The sequence below is a fragment of the Benincasa hispida genome, chromosome 3, assembly GCF_027475165.1.
Source record: "Benincasa hispida cultivar pf3 chromosome 3, pf3_genome.v1.1, whole genome shotgun sequence".
NCBI lineage: Eukaryota > Viridiplantae > Streptophyta > Magnoliopsida > Cucurbitales > Cucurbitaceae > Benincasa > Benincasa hispida.
Window position 1 is genome coordinate 52,330,644 of NC_143480.1, and position 21,177 is coordinate 52,351,820.

Below are 21,177 nucleotides of genomic sequence, written 5' to 3' on the forward strand. Positions count from 1 at the left end.
TTCAAACAAATCTCATAAAGTACTCAAAAAAATCTCATAATTACTGTTCATTTCTTATGGATTATATGAGATCTTTTCATTCTCAAAATTGAATCTCTTCCATGTCTAAATCATCCTTATTAAAATCAAAAAACCATATACTTATTAAAGGAGGGATTAGTTGATTGGATTTTCAAATGGTAAAAGATTCATTAAAAAATATATAATTAAATTAAATTAAAAATAAAATCCTTTCCCATTCATTTTGTTTCTTTGTGGATACCCATTTATTTTTGTCCTAGACAGGTTCAGCTATCAAATAAAATTATATATATATATATATATATATATATATATATATATAAAAGTAAAAAAATATTTTAGTCTAAAAACTTCAATTTTGGCTCCATGATTGGGTTAAACCTCATGTTTTTCATTTCACCTAGAAGTTTATTTATAATTTTCTCGTTTTATACTTAACCTTAACCCTAATACAGTTAGTCAAGCAATTAACCAAATAAAAGAAACACCAGTCAGTGTTACTATGTAAATAGAAAATGTGACGTATTGTCATCACTTAGTTAAAATATTTATTTTTTGACGAAAATTTCAAATGTTCGAATCTTTCACCTTCATTTATTGTATTATAAAAAAAATAAAAAAAATAAAAAAGAAACATAATATATATTAGAAAATTGATTTTGGACATCAAACCAAATCTAAACTCAAACGAGTCTAAAATCATAAATGTCAATTGTCATTTTATCTTGAACCAAAATATCAAAAGTTTAAATTCTATATCCATTTATGTAGTTGAATAATGCATGTGTACCTACAAAATTATATTTAGAAACCAATGGTGAGTGTGTTTGTGTTTTTTTTTTTTTAAATATATTTTTGGTCTTAGGTTTTTTGTTTAGTTGAATTCTGTTGTGTACCTACAAAATGAATTCTGTTGAATTCTGTTGTTTTTTAAAAATATACTTTGGACCTGCGGTTGCGGTAACAAACAACAGAATTCATTTCAAATTCATCCCTCAAAATCATGAGGTTCCAAACATGTCATTAGACCTTAAGTTTTGAGTTTAATTTCAATTAGTCTCTGGACTTCAAAATATTAGAATTTGTACTCTTAAGAATTGGGTTTTGTTTCAATTTGGTTCTTACATTCAAAATTTACACTTTTAACCATGACTTTTCATAGATACTTACTTTTGCCTTTGACGTTAAGGTCTATTAATTATTTTAAAATAATTATGAAATGAAAAAAATTAATTAATTTTATAGTGACGAAAGATAGTAAAGTTTAATTAATTATAGTTTTTTTAAATTAAGATATTAATATTATAGATTGAAAATGAGTATTTAATGAAAAATATAGTTCAAAGGGTAAATTTTGAAATCTAAATATTAAATTGAAACAATACTCAAACCTTAAGATAAAGTTGTAACATTTTAAAACAAAGCCACTAAATTAAAATCAAATTCAAAACTTAAAATACTCCGGGTGTGTTTGAAGTAAGGACTATCCTACAATTATAATAAGCACCTCATGATATGGTATTTAGTATTTCTCAATTAGCTATAGTAACATTATTTCAAAACTCAATTTGCTATCATATTTACTATTAGTTACCGTTTTTACTATTTTACATCATCATTTTTTTTATTCTTTGTAACACTGTTTACTATTTCCTTATCAAATTAAAATAATTTACATCTCAAATATATATTAGAATAATCTACATCCTACACAAAAACTATTATAAATTATAATAATTTAGGACTATAATAATCAACTTCTTGTTTCATATCCTTTAAAATGTAATATTTTGAAATTTAACAACAAAATTTAGACTACACTCTTGGACAAAATATTTTGTATTTTTACATTTTTTTTTAATTCAACCATAATTTTTCATCATTTTGGCTTCAGTCTCCACATGCTCTGCTATAAATAGCCCTGCCAGCCAGTATCCAAAATGTCCATGCACAGACCAAATCCAAAGCATCCACAGCTCAAAACAAAACCCCTTTTTCCTCAAACAATGGATTCAACTTCCCCTTCAACAACCCACATCCTCAAACACTCCGAAATCACTCACTCAGAAGCAGAGCAACAAAACAGAGCAACCGCCGAAGCCCTGTACAAATCCCTCGCCGCCGGCCGTACCGACGCGGTGGCCAAGTTCCTCGCCGGCGACCTCGAATGGTGGTTCCACGGGCCACCACATTGCCAGTACATGATGCGGGTCCTAACCGGCGAGTCGAGCCACGGCGAGTTCCGGTTCGAGCCGAGGAGCATAACGGCAATCGGCGACTCTGTTATTGTGGCAGAAGGCTGGGAAGGGGCTCAAGTCTATTGGGTTCATGTTTGGACGTTGAAAGATGGGCTGATTACGCAGTTTAGAGAGTATTTCAATACGTGGCTTGTTGTGACAGATCTCCGGCAGCCAGCTTGGCAGGAGGTCCGCCACGATGGGCTGACGGTGTGGCAGAGCCACCCTCGGGATTTGCTTCACCGATCGCTGCCGGCGATTGTGTTAGCTCTGTAGTTTGTCACAATAAGCCTTGTGGGCAGTTAACTATGTAATTTGTGTTTCTTAAAGTTAAGGGAATGGGACAATGTTTTTGTTGTGTGGATTATGGACATTCCAAGTCTCAAAATGTAAATTGCTTTATGTTGGGAGAGAAAAAAAAAAAAAAAAAAACAAAGCCATTTCTATGTTATTCCTTCCTTCTAATTTGAGCATAGCTAGTAGAAGTTGGGATATCCAAATTCTCAAAATGTAAATTGCTTCTTTTAAAAGTTGGATATCTAAATTCTCAAATTTATACTCAATTATACTTAATAAAAAGGAAATTATTCTAATATAATTTGTTATAGGTCATTTTGGAGCAAAAATCATAAACTCGAAAGAGTGTTATATCAAGTGTAAAATCATAATAATAGTAGTCACATGAGGTCCAAATGAGTGCAAGAAACAAACAAAGAGGAGGAGACAAGGAACTGGGAGGAAACTAGGTCAAGTGGCCATACCCACCTCAGCCTCGAAGGTTGAGGCCAAGGCAACTCTTTTCTCTTCATGAGAGCTCACTTCTTGTGGGACATAGTCTTAGGTCCCATGGTCAACTCGAATTGACATCCTTGAATGGCTTTTGGATTCGAATCCCTAGGGTTCATCCCTCTATAAATAAGAGGTCATAAGTCTCACCCAAAGTAAGTTACTCTTTTACTACTAGTTTGCCCTAATTCTTTGCTAAATACTGATTTAAGCATCAAAGGTTTTGTGGTAGGTTCCACGCCCATGTTTTCTTCTTCTTTATCTTACAGGTCATCTCACTTTTCCAAAATTACAAATTTATTGTTGAGGGTACATGAAGGTCAAGTGAGTCTTCCTACTTAGAATATTTTACCATTAATACAATTTATTTTTATTCTAAATAAAATCAACAGGTATTACTCAATTCAAGTGATGAAAGTTCAATCTATTTGATTTGCTATAATGGATTTTTTCCCTTTTTTAAAGGTAAACTGAAATTTTGGTTAAAAAATCATTTTAGTCCCTAAAATTTCGTAGAAATAACAATATTATCTTTGAATTTTGGTTTGTAACGATTTGGTCCATGCACTTTTAATTTTGTAACAATTTAGTTCTTGAACTTAGCAACAATTTAGTTCTTGTAGACATTATCATAGAAATTATTGTTAAGATTTAATTAGATTTCTTACATAAATAAATCAGTAAACAAATTAGAGACTCAATAATTTTATAAAATACAAAGTCTTTTATAAAATACAATGTCTATATCATAAAATAATAAAAATTGATATCTAATTTTGACAAATTTTTTTACATTAAGGATTAAATTGTTACAAATTTGAAAGTATAAAAACTAAAGGGTTACATCCTAAAATTAAGGAATTAAATTATTAAAAAAAATTAAAAATTCAAGAATAAAATCGTTACAAATTAAAGACATAGACTAAATTGTTACTTTTTTAAAAGTTTAGGGACTAAATTTTTTAATCCATCATTCTACCGAGGAAGATTGGCAAATTATTTTTGTTTAAAATAAATAGAGGGAGAATAATAGAGAGGTGAAAATATAGGGAAAGGCAAATTAATTTTTCACAAAAATTCAATTTTAGGGCAAGCAACTTTCTTTTTAGCTTTTGCATTGTGATATTAAAGGATGATATTGTTTTAGGGATGTTCTTTTTCTTTATAGGGACATTTTATGTCTTGAATTTATGGGATTTTCCACTTACCTTTAATATTAATATTGTTATTTTCAAAATTTATTAGAGAAATATTGTTGTTTTGAAATTTATTAGAGAAATATTGTTGTTTTGGGAGTTCGAGACTAGAGGTCGAACGTTGAGAAATCGACTAATGTGGAGGTCGAACGTTGAGAACTCGACGAACAGAGAAAAACTTGGAAACAATACATAAGTCGAAACTTCAACCCTCGACAAGGGAAATCTCACGAATCTCGCTTAGGTTGTCGAAGGTTGAAGTTTCGACACACATCCACTCTCGAGATTGCAGGTTTATTACTTTTCTTTTTCCCTCATAGAGGAAATAAAGTAATGATATGGTATACTATATGTATCTGTGTACTCGAGCTGCTTCTAACAACCTATGCATTTTGTTATCATTTCGAATTAGACGGATGTTTGTGGGATTAACGTGAGGGGGTGGGGTGGCTATATTTCTGGGAGCGAACTCCAGGTGAATATGAAGCGCATGAATACAAGTTATGCCTTGGAATGAAAGACAATTCCGAATTAGCTTTGTCTACGAACAAAATTTTGTATATTAGGTTGTCAAAGGTTACACACATGTCGAAACTTCAAAGAGATTAAGGAGATAAGTGGGCTGAAGCAGATTAAGGAGAGAGCGAGATTCAAAGCGAGAATGTTGGAGAGAACGGGATTTAGTTTATATTGGCTAATCTGACTAACATTGAACTTGGTAAAATGAAATGGTTGAATAATTGAAAAATGAGATTATTCAAGAATACACATTGAATGCTAAGATTACACATTGAGTTTCTGGTAGTAGATCCATAATAAAAAAAGTGTTTGTGATTGTTTCAGAAGAAATGAAAGCTAGTAATCATTAATAGAAAAATAACAACAATAACAGAGAGAGCGAGATATTGAGAGAGAGCGAGAGTGAGAGAGCAAGATTTTAGGAGAGATCGATACTGAGAGAGCGAGATATTGAGAGAGAGCGAGAGTGAGAGAGCGAGATCTTAGGAGAGAGTGAGAGTGAGAGAGCTTCAATTTATTGTCTAATAATTGAATAATCATTAGACAATACATTGAATATATTAGATTATTATACTATAATTGAATAATCATTAGACAACAAATTGAATATATTAGACTATTATACTATAATTGCATATCATTATACAACAAATTGAATATATTAGATTATTATACTATAATTGAATAATCATTAGACAATAAATTGAATAAATTGAATATATTAGATTATTATACTATAAATTGAATATATTAGATTATTATAATGTAAAACTTTATTGATTACAAAAAAAAAAAAAAAGATATTGAATATACAGTAGATTATTATAAAAAATTGATTATACAATAAATTATAATAAAATAAAATGAATATATAATAAAAAAAAATTATTTATTATTCAATCCCTAACTATCTGGAGCCCGTCTTAGTAACGAAGGACACTTCCTTCGATTATGTCCTAACTGGTTACAAAATCCACATCGTTGTCGAATGGTTGGTTCTGCCCAATCCATCTCGTTGTGATAACGTGAACTTTTCGGTCTACCAGGTCTTCTCAACAACGATGGATCAAGATGTAAGACAGGCATATTAGGGTGCATGATCTAGTAATCTTCATGCGGTACAGGTTGAAATTGAGGAGAGTAACATTCAGCATACGTTGACAATTTGTAGTAGTCCTCAATAAAATCTTCGTAGTTCATGTTAAAATGTGAGCAAACGGTCATAAAATGCAAGCATGGAATGCCGAATGCTTGCCACTTGTTACATGAACAGTACCGCTCGGTATGATGGCTTGTTAAAGACCACTAAGTCATTTTGTTCACTTGATGTTCCTGCCACTGTTGGCTAACCTCTATGATGCAGGGTGGTATTCGTGGGGTAGAGCATGCTTGGCATGGTTGTATAGACAACTATGCAAAGCAACAAGACCTGAGGTTCGAGAGATAATTGGACCTCTCATACTTTTGCAACTATGGGCTTGGGAGCGATTTCCAACAATGGCTCCACAGCTACATCATGTTAATGACGCTCAATTAGTTGGACGAGCCTACGGTTCTCGGTATGTTGTTTTAATTCAATTTAATTTTTATATTACTAATCTAGTTAATTTAAATTCTAAATTATCAATTTAAAAATTTAGGTGGAGAGATAAATTTTGTGTGACTAGGACAGCCACACATGTAGTCAACCAGTATATATACATGTTTGATCTGCTTCAACCTGAACAGGTACATTACACTAAACCTAATTGATTATTTTATTCACATTTTTATTGTATTTGTCTTTAATATTCTCTGATATAGTATTTTGTGTTTCAGGTTATTTGGGAGTCGTACAAAATTATTGTGCATACTTTGCCTAATTTTTGTACGAATGGTCAAAACATATGGCAGACGATGAGTCCTCTCATATGTTTTCACATTGGTGAGTGGCATCTTTCTGACAAGGTGATGAGACAATCGGTTTTCAGTAGGATGTCCCATCGCCTTGTAATACTGAACCCGTACTGCATGATATTGACCCAAGGACTGGAGATTCGTCCGAAAAGGTTGCACATTTGGTAGTTCGATGGCACTATCGTGCAAGGTTTATTGCAGTGGGGGTTTCTCTTGAACAATTTGACACAGATGTCACTCCAGAATATATTCATTGGTATAATAATATCACAAGGCGCTACGTCACTCGTCCGGGATCAGCTGTGGGTCATTTGGTAAATGAATGAATATTATCTAATTTTTTTTAATTTAAATTTATTTTAAATGTTGTCTAATTGTTTTATAATTCATAGAGATCGAACAACAGTAGACTCCGTGAGGTTGCAAATTATCCGAACCAGGTTCTTGCTATAGGTAGTGACAACCAAAGCTATATGGAGGAAATTCATTATATGTACGATATACCTATTGTTCCTCCATTAGCTCCTAGACGTAGAGGACCTGTTCAGGAAGAGGATGAGTTTGATGAGGTTGCACATAATGTGAAAGAGTTGCCCCTATGATACAGGCGTAGAGTCAAACTGATTATGTTAGTCCGATAATAATGATGTCAGTATTTGGTTCAGGACATTATGACTCAGAGACTGGTCCTTCGTCTTCATACGTGCATGGACATGGTCGGGGTCGTGGAAAGCATAATGAATATTTATATTATGAAGCGTCTGCAGAAGTACCAGAGCAACATCAAGAAGAACCCGAGCAACCTCAAGTTCGAAGTCGACGATGACAAGGAAAACCAGCTCGAAATCGACGACGTCCGCCTTGTGGGACACATTGATTTTTGTAATTATTTTTATATAAATGAGATATTTAATTTACATTTTTTTTTTATTTTTATGAGTTATTATTTTTTTTTTAATTTATTCTTTTTAGAGTTTAAATAAAATAATAAAATATTTTTAGAAATTGTTTTTATAAAATGGAAAATTAAAAAGGGAAATTTGTACGGTATTCTCGCTCTTTATCAAAATCTCGCTATTTCGCTCTCGCTCTCGCTCTCTCTCATAATCTCGCTCTCGAATTTGATTGGGAAGTTCAGTGGCAAAAAGGAGATTCATTAGCTCGTTATTTAGTTAGACTTGCTGAGATGACAGAATCCGTAAAAATTATTCAACAAGTTTTGGAAGGAATTCCAGGGGGACCTTATGAAAATTTAGAAATACGATCTTTTGATAGAAGAAGGTCTCCGGAATGATAATTAAATAGACTCAATAATAATGTTAGGAAGGGCAAGGTCGAGGGTTCAAAGTTCGACGTACAAATGAAAGGAAGGTCGAGGGTTCAGAATTCAACCTATCTAGGTCGAATTTTCAACCTTCGACTTATTAAAAAAAATATATATATTTTTACAAATAGTTTGAAAACAATAATATTTTCCTAAATAGTTTATAAAATGACAATATCCTTTTAATTTTTCCGTTTTCCACTCTAAAACTTTGAGTTACAATCTTAAAATGAAAATTTGGATGAGATAAAGTGTATAATTAAATATATACAGTGATCTAACAATCTTATGTTTCCCTCTTTAAGTTTTCAATTTATTTCACATTTTTGGTTTTATACTTCTACTTATTATTCTATACTAATCCCCTTCCTTTCCTTTTCTTTTCTTTTCATATCTATATATTAACTAAATTTTTTGAAACTTTATAACTATAAACAAGTCTCTTTCATGGTTAAATTTTGTAAATTTTGATATCTGACTAATTCATGTTCTTTATTATTGTGGGTCAAGATATTATTTATTAGCCCCTTTGTGGGTGGCCACACATCTTCAAAAGAATCTTTCTACTCGATCTTCAACCAAACATCCATCTCTCAAACTTCAACTTAAACGTTTAGATCAATAATTAGGCTCCCCAATCCAAACACTCTTTCAAATACTATTTTTGTCACCTTTCACCCATTACATCCCACTCTCTCTAATTCTATGTCTTGTTATATCCGTATTAGATTCAAAACCAAACTTAAACCCAATTAATATAAGCAAGATCTCATTAAAATTGAGGTATGCGGAAGAAGGAAATACAAATAAAAAAGAAAAAATATTTAATTAAATGCATGAATGCAATATATATAGAAAGTCATTTTAAATTGGCTATAAATCAAAGAGGAGATGTTTGAGGATGTGACCCTTAAAAGAGGCGATTGTGTCTTCAAACTTCAAAAACACCACACAATAATGACGATACCGACACGACTAATCCACGAGATAGTATGGATGTTTTTGTTTTCATTTCATATTATCATAGCATTGTAAAATTTTCTAATTATCATATAAACAGATGTGGCTTTCTTATGGGTCGCCATCACACGTGTGAGAGTTTTATCAATTTTCATGTCTCTACTGTCCTTTATGAAATGATTGGTGGGAAATGTGGGAGGTTGGCCTTAGATTCCTTTTCTTGTAGGCCATGAATATGATTGTAATGTAATGTAATTGATTTAAGGACATATCATATTGGTCATAACTCTAAGAAACAGATGGAGAGCTTCCTTCCCTTTCTAATGGCTCTAAAAAAATTTCTATGCCCAAAATCTCTGCCATATCTCCATATTGTGTCCTTCACTGAGAGAGAAATCAGATATGGTATTGTTGTTAGGTGTTCAATAGTAATATTTTCATGTGTTTTGGATCTCTTTCTTTCTTCTCTTTAGGATATAAAATTATACGAATGATGGAGAATATTTGACGTATTAAAAATATTATTGAGACCTTAACTTAGATATGAAAAAGTATTTTAGTAATTTAATACTTGAAAAACTATTTTAGTTTTTGTTGTAAAAGTTATTGGACTCCTAAATTTTATAGTTGTATCTATTCATATCTTTTATTTTAAAAAGCTAGATTTTAATAGATCTCTAAATGTATGTCCCTTAATTATTTGATCTTTTATTAATTAACTTGGACATTATGCTTAGAAACATTTATTTTAGCTAAGGGTTTCTTTCTTGTTTTTAAATCTATTTTTAAAATTCAAGTCAAATTTTAAACAATTGAAATAGGTCTAAGGAAGAGGGTTAGCTCGAGTCAAGACCCAAATCAATTGGCCTACCAAGACCAAGCCTATCAAAAGAATAATGGGGTATGTCTCGGGCCAAAGCATCACCCCTAGGACCAAAATAGGTCTAGGGGAAAGTGCTCGGCCTTAGCCAAGGTCGAGATTAACACCCTAGCCAAATGTAAAATAGGGCATGCCTCTTGGCTCAATGAGTTGAAGAATTATCTCAAAGTGACTCCAAAAGTCATATTGAGACAATCGGTCAACCACTCTTGTAAAGATATATATTATGATAACACCATGGAAAAATAAGTTTATTTTCTATCCCAAATTATTAGCTTGTTGCGCTGATCACTCTCTAACTTAAGCATTGAAGTGTGTGTGGTAAGCGCCACACCAATGCGCATATTTTCCTATTTTGCATTTCACGCCTTCCTCTTATCAAAACAAATTTACCATTATTGTCATAAGATCGTGCTCTTTTTCCTGTTTGAATTTTGACATCAACCATCAACAATATTTGAATATGCACAAACTATGATATACATTAGAGTTGCTAAAAGTAAATTTTTTGAGAGACTAAAATAAAATATTTAAATTTTATAAATTAAATTATAGGTTCAATCCTATATTTTGATATATATTTTGTATCTATTTGATCTCTAAAACTTTCGAATAGGACTCAAAGTTTCAATTTTTATATCTAATTGTCCCTAAAAAAATCTTAATAAAATTACATTTAATGTTTATCAGAACCCTAATTTCTTAATTCGGTGTTTAGTAGTTCATGAATTTTTAAGAAAATCAAAAGTTTGGAAACACAATCCTCTAGTACTAAATTTACAATTTAACCAACAAAATATAAACCATATATGAGTATAAAGATCAATAACGATTACCTACAATACACTTAAACCATTAAATATATGTATTTATAACTCAAATAAGTTAAATATATATATATATGAATAATTTTCATTGACTTTTTTATTAAAAAAAAAAAATCATATAGCCACACCAATTCTTTCTTCAATTTGAGAAAATTCCATTTACTATAGACAACACAATAAAGTTGTTTATGGAATCTTTGTTCCTTTAAACCTTTTAGATTTGTGAACATTTAAACAACAGAGAACGTACGTTACTGTTTTAAGTATTTCTTTTAATACAAACAAGTGGAGTAACAATGCTCACTTTAACCATACTTATTATATGTTAAACAAGCACTAAATGAACATATATACTCAATGAATTTACATAATAATACACATAAAACTATAGATTAGTTCAGTTCAAACATGGCCATTGGCCAAAACAAAACAAAATAGAATGTATAAAATTCCTCAGAGACTCAATGGCCTTTCTCCAGCAAGATTTTTGGTCATTTTCAGCTCAAAACCATCTCTTTGCATTGATGATGGAGATGGGGGATTCATAAGCTGCTCTACTCCATCAGTTTCATATAACAACCTGATTGAATTCAAATCTTTTTTCGCCATCAACTCAGTTAACTTTACACTATCCCAGATTGGTGAAGCCAGGTTTGATCTAAGCTCATGAATTGTTCCACCTTCACGAGGTAATGGCGAAAGAATTTTGTTCCCATCGTTGTCATTCGTTCGGTTTTTGCAGAGGTTTTCCTCCATTGTTTCATAGTAATCAGCTGTCCTAACCTCCTGAGCAAGAGAGCAGCAGCAGCAAAAAAGCCACTGTGCACAGTCTGCAACATTTGGTTTACCCCAACACGAGTTGTTCTTCGGCAAGTCGAACCGTTTCCTCATTTGAATCCTCCAGTATCCTCCATAAAGCAGCCCAAACACAGAAAGAAGAATGCCAGTTAAACTGAAAGCTATTTTGACAGACCAAGGATCCACAATATTAGCTGCCAAACCAAACAAACAAAGTGGGGCAGTGCAAAAGATTACAAATGTCGCAGCATGCACGTACAAGTTCCCAAATCCTAGCCTTTCCATGTTCCATCCAAATAAACAGAAGCTGCAGAAGAGGGATAGGAAGGCTGTCTTAATGTCATCAAGGAAATGAAACAGACCCCCTCTCCATTGAGGCTTGTCAACAATTCTTGAAGCAAATGAGATGCTCTCTTCGATTCGGTTTGGATTTTCCTCATCTTCATCGCAGTTGTATTCCTTTCCAAGTGGGCTGAAAATGGAGTATAAACCAGCACCTGCAGCAGAAATGATTGCAACAGCAAGGCAGATTGAAACTCCAAAAACTGATCTTTCAGGTTTCTTGTAGCTCAAATTAAGGCCAGATAAAGCATATTGGGCAAAGCAGTTTATGTGAAGCAATAAAAGTAAAACCATCATGTGCTTCCATTCATGTGGCTTGTAAGTTCCATTTTTGCAGTACATTTTTCGCAGTATACAGATGTCGCTTGGTTTCCACCTACACAGAAGTATTACGTGGTGAATCCGCTTAGGATGGTGATACAAACACATGAGAGTGAAGAGAGCAGTCAGGATTTGGTTATTAACCTCAAACCAAACCTCTCTCTGTGATTTACTTGGCAGGAGATTGTTTAACATTCCAGTCATTACAAGAAAGAGGACAGCTCCCGAAATCGCAACACACATCATCCACAAAAGAAAGGCAATGTTCAGAGGGTCTTTGATCCACTCTTTCCAAAATGCTATGGAAGATCTTAACTTGATGTTCTGTTCAAGAATCCCTCTAGAAGAAGGGACAGACTGCGAAATCTCATCCATTCTGTCTGCTATTTTCTGAAACTTAGCAGATGGGGAGGGCAAATTTGCTGAGCCAATCTTTGAATCTTCATCCCCAAGTAGATTCCTTTGGGATATCAAACCGCGAAGCTCGTCGTTACACTTGCTCCCATGTTCATAATAGGCAGAACTTAGAGTTGAAGGTTCTCTTGAATCCATTTACAAGCCTTAGGATGCTCAACAAGCTGAGTCCTTGACTCCTTCATGACAAACATTTCAAATTCTATTAAACTACTGACTATTGGCATTAGCATATAGCATATAATCTGTAAACACTGAAAAACTCTTCATTTTTTTTTCTTTTTTTTTAATCATTTTCCAAATACCTGTAGCTTTTTAAAGCATTGTATTTGAAATGATTGTCATAATTTCCATGTCCAATGTTTCCAATTTTTCTCACATGTTCACTTCCAACAGTAACTAGATCTATTCATCTTTTCAACATTGGCTTCTAATGATTCATTCATAACTCAAAATAACAATAGCCATGATATTTCATATTTTGTGATCACAAGTCCATATGCAAGTCGAAACAAGCAATAATTTCAGTTGGGCATAAACACAAACACCTAAGAATCCTTAACAGTGAACTTAAATCATACTCAACATTGAAACATGGAAACCCACAGAAGTATAGATTCAAAACTCAATTTGGGGCAACAATTTCCTTCAAAAGAAGCTCTATATTGATACTTTCTACCTCCATTCACAGATTAAATAAAGTTGAAGCAGAATTTACTAAAATTACAACAAACCCAGATAAACAAACTCAAATAACTAACTATTAGAGAGGAAAAAAAGAAGAAGAAGAAGAAAAGAAAAATCCATTAAAAGGGAATTTAGAAATGTACCTGAGTTGCAGTTCCGAGCTGCTCATCAAAGCAAAGGAGTAGGAGGATAAATTCCCCTTTTTCTTTTCAATTTTGAAACTGTGAGAACCAAAACCAAAATGAGACATGATTAGGAATCACATATGGTCCAAAAAGTGAAGATGGTCTCTCACTTTTTTTCTTTTGTCTCTTTTCCATTTACCAAAAGAACTGAGCTTCAAAATGCCTTGTGCTATGGTGGGAAACTTTTTCAAAAGTTTTTCAAATGAATCGATTAGAGGAAAAATAGAGAACTAAGGCATTAGCAATTATTGTTATACAGAACTTTGTCATTATTTATGATTCTACATCATGTATTTATAGTTTCATCCATAATAAAAGCTATGAACTAGACAAGGGTAAAATAGAAATTTAAAAATTTGTAGTCATGTGCAAGTTATGTGAGTTTCCATTAGACCTTATTATTTTTATGTGCATATCATATGAGTTTCATAAATCTTATTATTTATCCATTTTGCCACTCTTCAAAACCAAACCCTAAAATCCAACCTACGCTCCAATTCCCCCTTTTTTAGCCTTCCCAGTGGGCTGCAATGAACCCCTTGATGGGAACTGATTGAATTCATAATGGGCTAACATGGATTCTTGATTTGGATTGGATTCTTCTTAGACTTCTTCAAGCCTGGCCCAAATTTTAATGGAAATTTTCTCTCTCATAAATAAGGGATATAGAAGATCCATTCAGCATCAGCCAAAAGTAACATATAAATTGACACAAAGTTGTAAAACAAATTTTTTTCCCCTAATGATGCAATCTAAAAGATTAAAATTTCATTGAATTGAACTTTTAAACTTGAATATATAATGAGATTTATACTTTCAAAAAGTGAAAATTTCATCCATTTGAATACTACTTTTGTTAAGTATTGGTTCCTTTGGTTAAGCATTTTAAATTTTGTGTATATGTCATTTTACCTATTTGATTTTGTAAGAAACATAGACATTATTTTCATGGTTGAATTTGAAATTTTTTTGTTGGTCGATTTGAGTACATTGTTGATTGAATTAATTTAATTCTTGTACTCATTTATCTATTTTACTATTTATTCAAGTTTATAATTCAAATGAATTATCAATTATTGGTTAAATGAAAATATATTAAGAGTGTGTTTGAAATACATTTCTAAGTGTTTAATTTAAAAATTAAATTCTTTTGAAAGAAGTTGAAGTATTTGACAACCACTCAAAATAGTTTTTCAAGTATATTTTAATTATATTTTGATAAGTTTTTATCAAAAGTGTTTAATAAAAATAAGTATTTTAAAAAACATTTTTTTCTCGAGTTAATTTAAACATGCCTTGAATTTGATAATGGTGGTTCAAGATATATATTTATCATTTATATTAATGCTCATAAATCTGATAATGTTGAATCAAGACATACATTTATCAAGTTGATATGATACACTTCTCTATTGTTCACTTGAGTTTTGTTTGATGATATAGTATTAAATTTAACTTCATTTATCAGCTTAAGCTTTTGGATTAATTGGTCATTTAACAGGTTTCCATGGTGAAATTCATGTAGGTTCTTCCCCTTGGATTCTGTTTCTTTGAGGCATGCATTTTGGGGGCCTTTTGAGTGAGTTTATTTGCATTGCTTGTCTTAGATTATCTCTTATGGTTGTGTTGTATTTGTATCTTGACTTTAGGGAGGTCCTCTTCTCTTTCTTACAATTTAATACCTTAAAAAACATGTTCAAAATGTTAATATTCATTGTTGATTGCAAAATCTAGACATGAAAATTCACCATGTGTCTTAAACGATAAATTTTTATTTTGGGTAAGGAAGATGGCTTGCAAAATAGAGAAAGAAGAACACGGGTGTGGTGTCTACCATAGGAACTCTAATGACTAAGTCAATATTTAGCAAAAGGACAGAACGAGCTATTAGGAGGAAAAACAACTTACCTTTCATGGTGTTATAGTTTCTTATTTATAGGGGAATAAACCCTAGTGTTCCTATTTCGAATGGGACTTGGAGATGTTGATTCAGGCTAACCAAGGGAGTTAAGGTCGTGGTACGTGGAAAATGAGCCTCCATGAAGGGGAAGGGATGGCATCAGCCTCGGCCTTCAATGTCGAGGCAGCCTATTGGGTTGTTTGGCTCAATCACCTCTCTCCTTGTTTTTTTCCTCCCGTGGCCCATTTCTTGCAGTTTTCAACCCTCACGTGACTATTGTATTTCAAGTTATCCTTTAACATTCCGCTCTTTTTGAGTTCGTTACACAGGGTCCAAAATGACCCATTACACCCACAAAGTAGATTTAAATTAGGTTTTAGCACCAAGAACCTCATCAAAGGGTTTTGAAATCTATTACATACAAAATCGAAAATTCAAGACCAGACACAAATCTAGAAGTTAAACTTCTAATCTTATATGAATTTGTGTGGGGCATGAAGTTTTTTGGATCTCCACTGTTCTTTGCTTCGGAATATGTTTCTTTGAGGTTTGTTTTGGAGAACTTTTAGGTGAGTTTGTATGTATTACTCATTTTAGATTATAACTATTTTTGTTGTGTTTTGTTTGGGTAACGATTTCAAAAAAAAGTTTTTCTCTTTTCTCACTTGCAATCAATACCTTTGGGGGAAAAAAATGTTCAAAATATTGATACCCACAAATTGGATTTAAAAGGGGTCTATCAGCAAGAACCCCATCAAAGGGTAGACAAGAAAAAGTGAGATCATAGGCAATCTTTCCTACTTTTTCTGCTTTGATTAGACATCAAAATTGGTTGTCATGTTTCCCACTTACGTAAATTTGTCCCAACTTTAATAACCTCATCATCTTAAATTTTACGGCCAATTTTAAGCTTTATTTGAAGTTATTATATTTCATTTTTCTTATTTTCTTTTACATTTCTAAGATAATATGATGTATTTCATTTGTATAAAAATTAATCATCCTTCAAGTATTAAGGCACCCAAAAACATGATAATCATTACACAATTGCTTTCATTTAGGGATGTAATTTTACCTAAGTTTATTTAAAATGATATCAACGAATTGTAATTTTATAGATATCAGAGATAGAGAATTCTTAAAAAATTATATATGAGTAATATAAGTTTTTCTTGTACAACAACAGTAGAGATAGAAAATCAAACGTTAAATCTCAAGAGAGGAAAGTCATGTCAATTGTCATTGAGTTACGACAATTGTGAAGATGGGAGAATGAATCTCCGACCTTTAAAGAGGAAGATCATGTTAATTACTGTTGAGCTAAATTTACGTTAACATCGTTGAACTAAGCTTACTTTAGCATGTAGTTATTTTATTATTAAGAATCAAGGGTATAATTTTTAAATCATGTCACAAAAAAAGGTAGTGTAAGATGTGATTAATAAAGTAATTTGGTTAGATTATCATTAGTTCTAAGTACATAATTACTTTTGTAACATGAGCACATTCTAAAGTATGGTGGAAAAGTTTAGTGCAAAGGTATATTTGCATTGGATTCTCAAACATATTAAATCTAACACTATAATGTTTATAAGTTGAATGTTGACATGTCCACCAATTACAAACCAATAAACAATTAATACATGCTTAATACACATTTACATTTGGAGATGGTGGATTATTATGATAATTTGTCTTTTTTGAAAAAATAGAATTATATTTAATAAAATTGTGAATTAATAATAACCTATAGAAGTTTGAATTATGATGTATTTGGAATGGTTGTTTGCAAATTTTTTATGTATATTTTTATATGTTATATATGAAACCATATGAAGCTAATCTGTGTTTGGTTAGTGATAAAAAATATAATAATGAAAAAACTTAATTGTATTCCATATTTTCAATATTTTTAAATATATATTTGGCAGAATATTTAGAAATTGAATCTCGATTTAAATGATGGTTTAAAACATGTTTAGAATGTATTTATAAATAAAAAAAATAATTATTATAATTATCTACCAATATTATGTTTAAACAAAACTTTTATTATTTAATTTATGTTATTAAATTTTGTATAAATATTATTCTACAATGTCTTATCATTTATAATATATTATATTATGCATGTTTTATCTTAAGACAAAGGGAATATGTTTATGATATGAAGTACTAGGTTTATGTAATTTTTATATTTTAATGTAATTTTTTATCATTATTTGAATATAATTATGCATTTTAAAATTTTAAAATGATAAACTAAAAACATTATAAAAATAGTATCATAATTTTTTTTTCATTTGAATCACGAATTTTTAAAATAATTTTAAAAGTATATCTTTGAAACGAATACATAATCTAAATTACAAACTAAAACTTAAAATTTTAAGATAAATATCACATCACAAAGTTCTTTGATGTAACAAAGTCAACCTTTAGAAAATAATAACAAATTAGAGCAAACTTTTTCTTTCCACTTAATGCATTATTATTTGTAAATAAAAAAGCATTATAATGATGCATAAGATTGTTATTATGCTAAGTTTATTGCTAATGTATTGTGTTTTTTGGATTTTCTAGTGCTAATACAACTAATTGCAACACATTCTCTAATCTCTACCCCTCTTTGTAAAATTACATCACCACCCACTCAATTTATCTTAGCTCAACCACTATTGCTTTTATTTAATCAATTTTGTTTTGTATATATTATATTTTATGGTTTATTAACCACTTCTAACAATACTAAAAGGAATATAATTTAAGTTACAAACACTCTAATAATAAATAATGAGAAAATTCTTATAAATAAAAAAAAATTCAAAAATATGCTATAAGTTCTACTAATATAAATAATCTTTAACATTAAGATTGCAATACTTATTTAAATTTGAGAGGGGTAATTTAATGAAAATGAAAGATTACAATACAAAAAATATTTTTTTTTTCTTTTATTATTTGCTTATATTGTAAAATTAATTTGTAAATTTACACAAGTTTGGTTAAATATTGATTTTATTGAAATGAGTTTATATAGGTTTTTTATTTTTTTGGTCAAAATGAGTAATTGAATTGGCCAAAATTTACTAGATAACATTGCAATATTTATCTAAATTTGAAGTTCATTTAGATAAAACTAGTTGGAACTACATCTATAAATTGAAATAAAAGTCTTACAAATATAAAATGTAATAGAATAAACTTGAGTACTTAATGAAAAAAAATTAAAGAAACTATCAAATGATGTCTTCCCTTAAAAATTTAGTTTTTTTTATCAATTTAAATACTTGATATTAAGGGAAGAAACAAACTTCCTTAAAAAAAGCTAAAGAAACAAACTTCCTTAAAAAAAAGCTAACTAATTAATAATATTTGCATTTATAATAAAAAATCTTTAAAATAAACATATTTCTACTATATCTATACTACTATTCCATTTCACTATTTTTTTAATAAAAAAATAAAAGACGGTTGAATCTAAATCTCCTTCCCTTAGCTATTTTATGGCACTTGTTAAAAGAATGATATGGAGCTATTCTATGGGATCAGACTCGTGTAGATATATCCAAACAAAATAAAATGATATGGAGCTACAAAAGGAAAAAAAATGACAGCGAGATATAAAAGTAATAAAGAAAATAAAAGAAAATGAGATACTAAGAAAACTGTGAGCAGTAGTTCATTTATGGAGAAAATTAAATCAATGATATTTTTTTTCAAAAAAAAATCTTTTGTTTCTAATGTCGATCATACTTTTTAAAAAATATATATTACACATTTAACTGTAATAAGATTATTTAAGAAAATTAGATAAAATGAGATTTTATTTTTTAAAACTTTTTTCCTTTAATGTAAATTTTAGATAGAACGTGTTTTTTTAACGTGAAGTTGAGATAAAATAGTTTTTTTTTATGACAGTTCTTTAGATAACATGAGTTTTTCTTGTTATTTTCTTTTACTGAGATAAATTTTTATTTTTAAAATTTTCTCCTTTTATTTATCATGAATGAGAGAATAAATGTGATTTTTTAAAAAATCTATAATGTAATTTTTCTAAAAAAAATAATTAATTTAACGTTTGAGTGTGCGAAAAATTTTAAAGTAAAACTGTTGATATTTTTTTAAAGATTAAAAACAATAAAAATTTATAAAAATTTAGAATTTAATAATAAAACTATAATATAATAATCAAAACTAAATCTAAATTAAAAACTTAAAATAGATCAAATTAAGAAAATAAAATTGAGGGGAAAAAAGATTATTTTGATTTTCTGATTTTATTATTTTTCTTAATTTGAGTCTTTAACTTAATCAAAACATTTTTTTTTATTTCCTTAAATATTTTGTGATCATTCTAATTTTTTATATAATTCTCTCTGAGTTTATTTTATATTATTTTATTTTTATTAATATTATTTTAAATCAAAATATTATTTTTCTATTTGAGAAACCCTAAAATCTTATTTTCATGTGTAGATTTGCAATTGTATTTTTTAATTTCAAATTTTATTGCAATAAAATATATTATTTTTTAGGAAGATGAAAAGCCTTAAAATATTATTATTTTTCTTGAATATATGAATCAACCGTGTGCATTTACAGCAAAATTGAGAAAAGAAATAACAAGAAGTACAATCACTCAACTAAATTCATTGTTGTGGATTTGTATTTACAAAATTAAAAAGAAAAAAATAACCTATAAAACTACTAAATTGCTTGAATCTCGAGAGCAATGGTATTCTACTCCACCCTTTTTAATATGTGACAAACAATAGAGGTCTTTTCTCGATGCTCTTCATTATGTGAGAATTAGTAGTGCTCTTTTCTCCACCTTTTGCAAATGTGCGAATGAGTATCCTAATCCATGTTAAAAAGAGAGGAAAAAAAACCTATAAAAGCATTTAAAAATAAGAAATTGCATTAGATCGCTTTACTTGTAGATCTGGAATACGTCTATTGCTTAATCTCAAGAATGATCGAGAGGAAGATTTGAGAATTGATATATTAAAAAATGGTGGGCTTATATAGACATTAAAAGTGATCATTTAAAATGAAAATTTAAAAAAATAATAAAAATAAATATCTTAAAATCAAAGATTTAATGTAAAATTATATTATATAACCCTATAACCAACCATTAAAAAAATCAAAAAAGAGAAATCGAATGTTTCTCCCTCATAACCTCTTTTAGATAATATAGATTAAAAATTTAGGGTGAAAATTGATACATAATATATAACAAGTTGTATAAGAATGTTGATGTCATTAATACTCTAATTTTAGTCTTTTAAAAATGTCAAACTAACCCTTTTTTAAACCAAACATTAGCTTACAATATAGTAATAAGAAGTTTCTTGACAATTAAACATAATTAAGTTTGGGGAGTGTCCTTCTCTTTTATTTATTTATTTATTATTATTTTCATTTCATTTATTTCTTAAAACATATATTTTAAATTACAATAATTTTTTTATTAAGTTAAAAAATGTAAAAAGTAGAAAGAAAAAGAAGTTGATAAGTTTGAACGATTCTAGGATTTACTGATTGATCAACCATCAACTTTGCACATAAATGCGTCAATTAAGTGACTTTCAATCAACTATGCCACAAAGCCAACCAACTAATATTGGTTCGATTGGTTTCTTGATCGATCAACACTAACTTGATTTTCTCATTTCTATTTGAAATAAACTTAAGCAAACTCAAACGAGCCAAGAGATTATACAATTTAAAAATCATATACCAAATTATAAACACAAGAGCAAATGACTAAGAGTTGAATTTATACATACATATATATATATATACATACATATATATATTCTTTCTTTTGTCAGCTACTACTCAGATCATTTTCATTTGCTTGTTTAAGTGGAATTCC

At 29.9% G+C, this 21,177-nt stretch overlaps 2 protein-coding genes and 1 long non-coding RNA gene across 3 annotated transcripts; 2 read left to right on the forward strand and 1 right to left on the reverse strand.

Annotated features, from left to right (window-relative positions):
- Positions 1-1,948: 1,948 nt before the first annotated feature.
- On the forward strand, positions 1,949-2,709 carry LOC120074087 (Nuclear transport factor 2 (NTF2) family protein). Its single transcript, XM_039027079.2, has one exon. The coding sequence runs from the start codon at positions 1,962-1,964 to the stop codon at positions 2,532-2,534; it is 573 nt and encodes a 190-aa protein (XP_038883007.1). The 5' UTR covers positions 1,949-1,961; the 3' UTR covers positions 2,535-2,709.
- A 3,503-nt stretch (positions 2,710-6,212) lies between these two features.
- LOC150037376 (uncharacterized) lies at positions 6,213-6,697 on the forward strand. Its single transcript, XR_016528324.1, has 3 exons — positions 6,213-6,318; positions 6,400-6,487; positions 6,578-6,697. It is a non-coding gene; the product is annotated as an uncharacterized LOC150037376 (long non-coding RNA).
- Positions 6,698-10,893: 4,196 nt separating this feature from the next.
- On the reverse strand, positions 10,894-13,678 carry LOC120072556 (uncharacterized). The gene is made up of 2 exons (XM_039024944.2): positions 13,352-13,678; positions 10,894-12,700 (listed from the first exon to the last, which is right to left on the reverse strand). Exon 2 carries the CDS (start codon positions 12,657-12,659, stop codon positions 11,100-11,102), a length of 1,560 nt encoding a protein of 519 aa, XP_038880872.1. The 5' UTR covers positions 12,660-12,700; positions 13,352-13,678; the 3' UTR covers positions 10,894-11,099.
- Between the last annotated feature and the right edge of the window lie 7,499 nt (positions 13,679-21,177).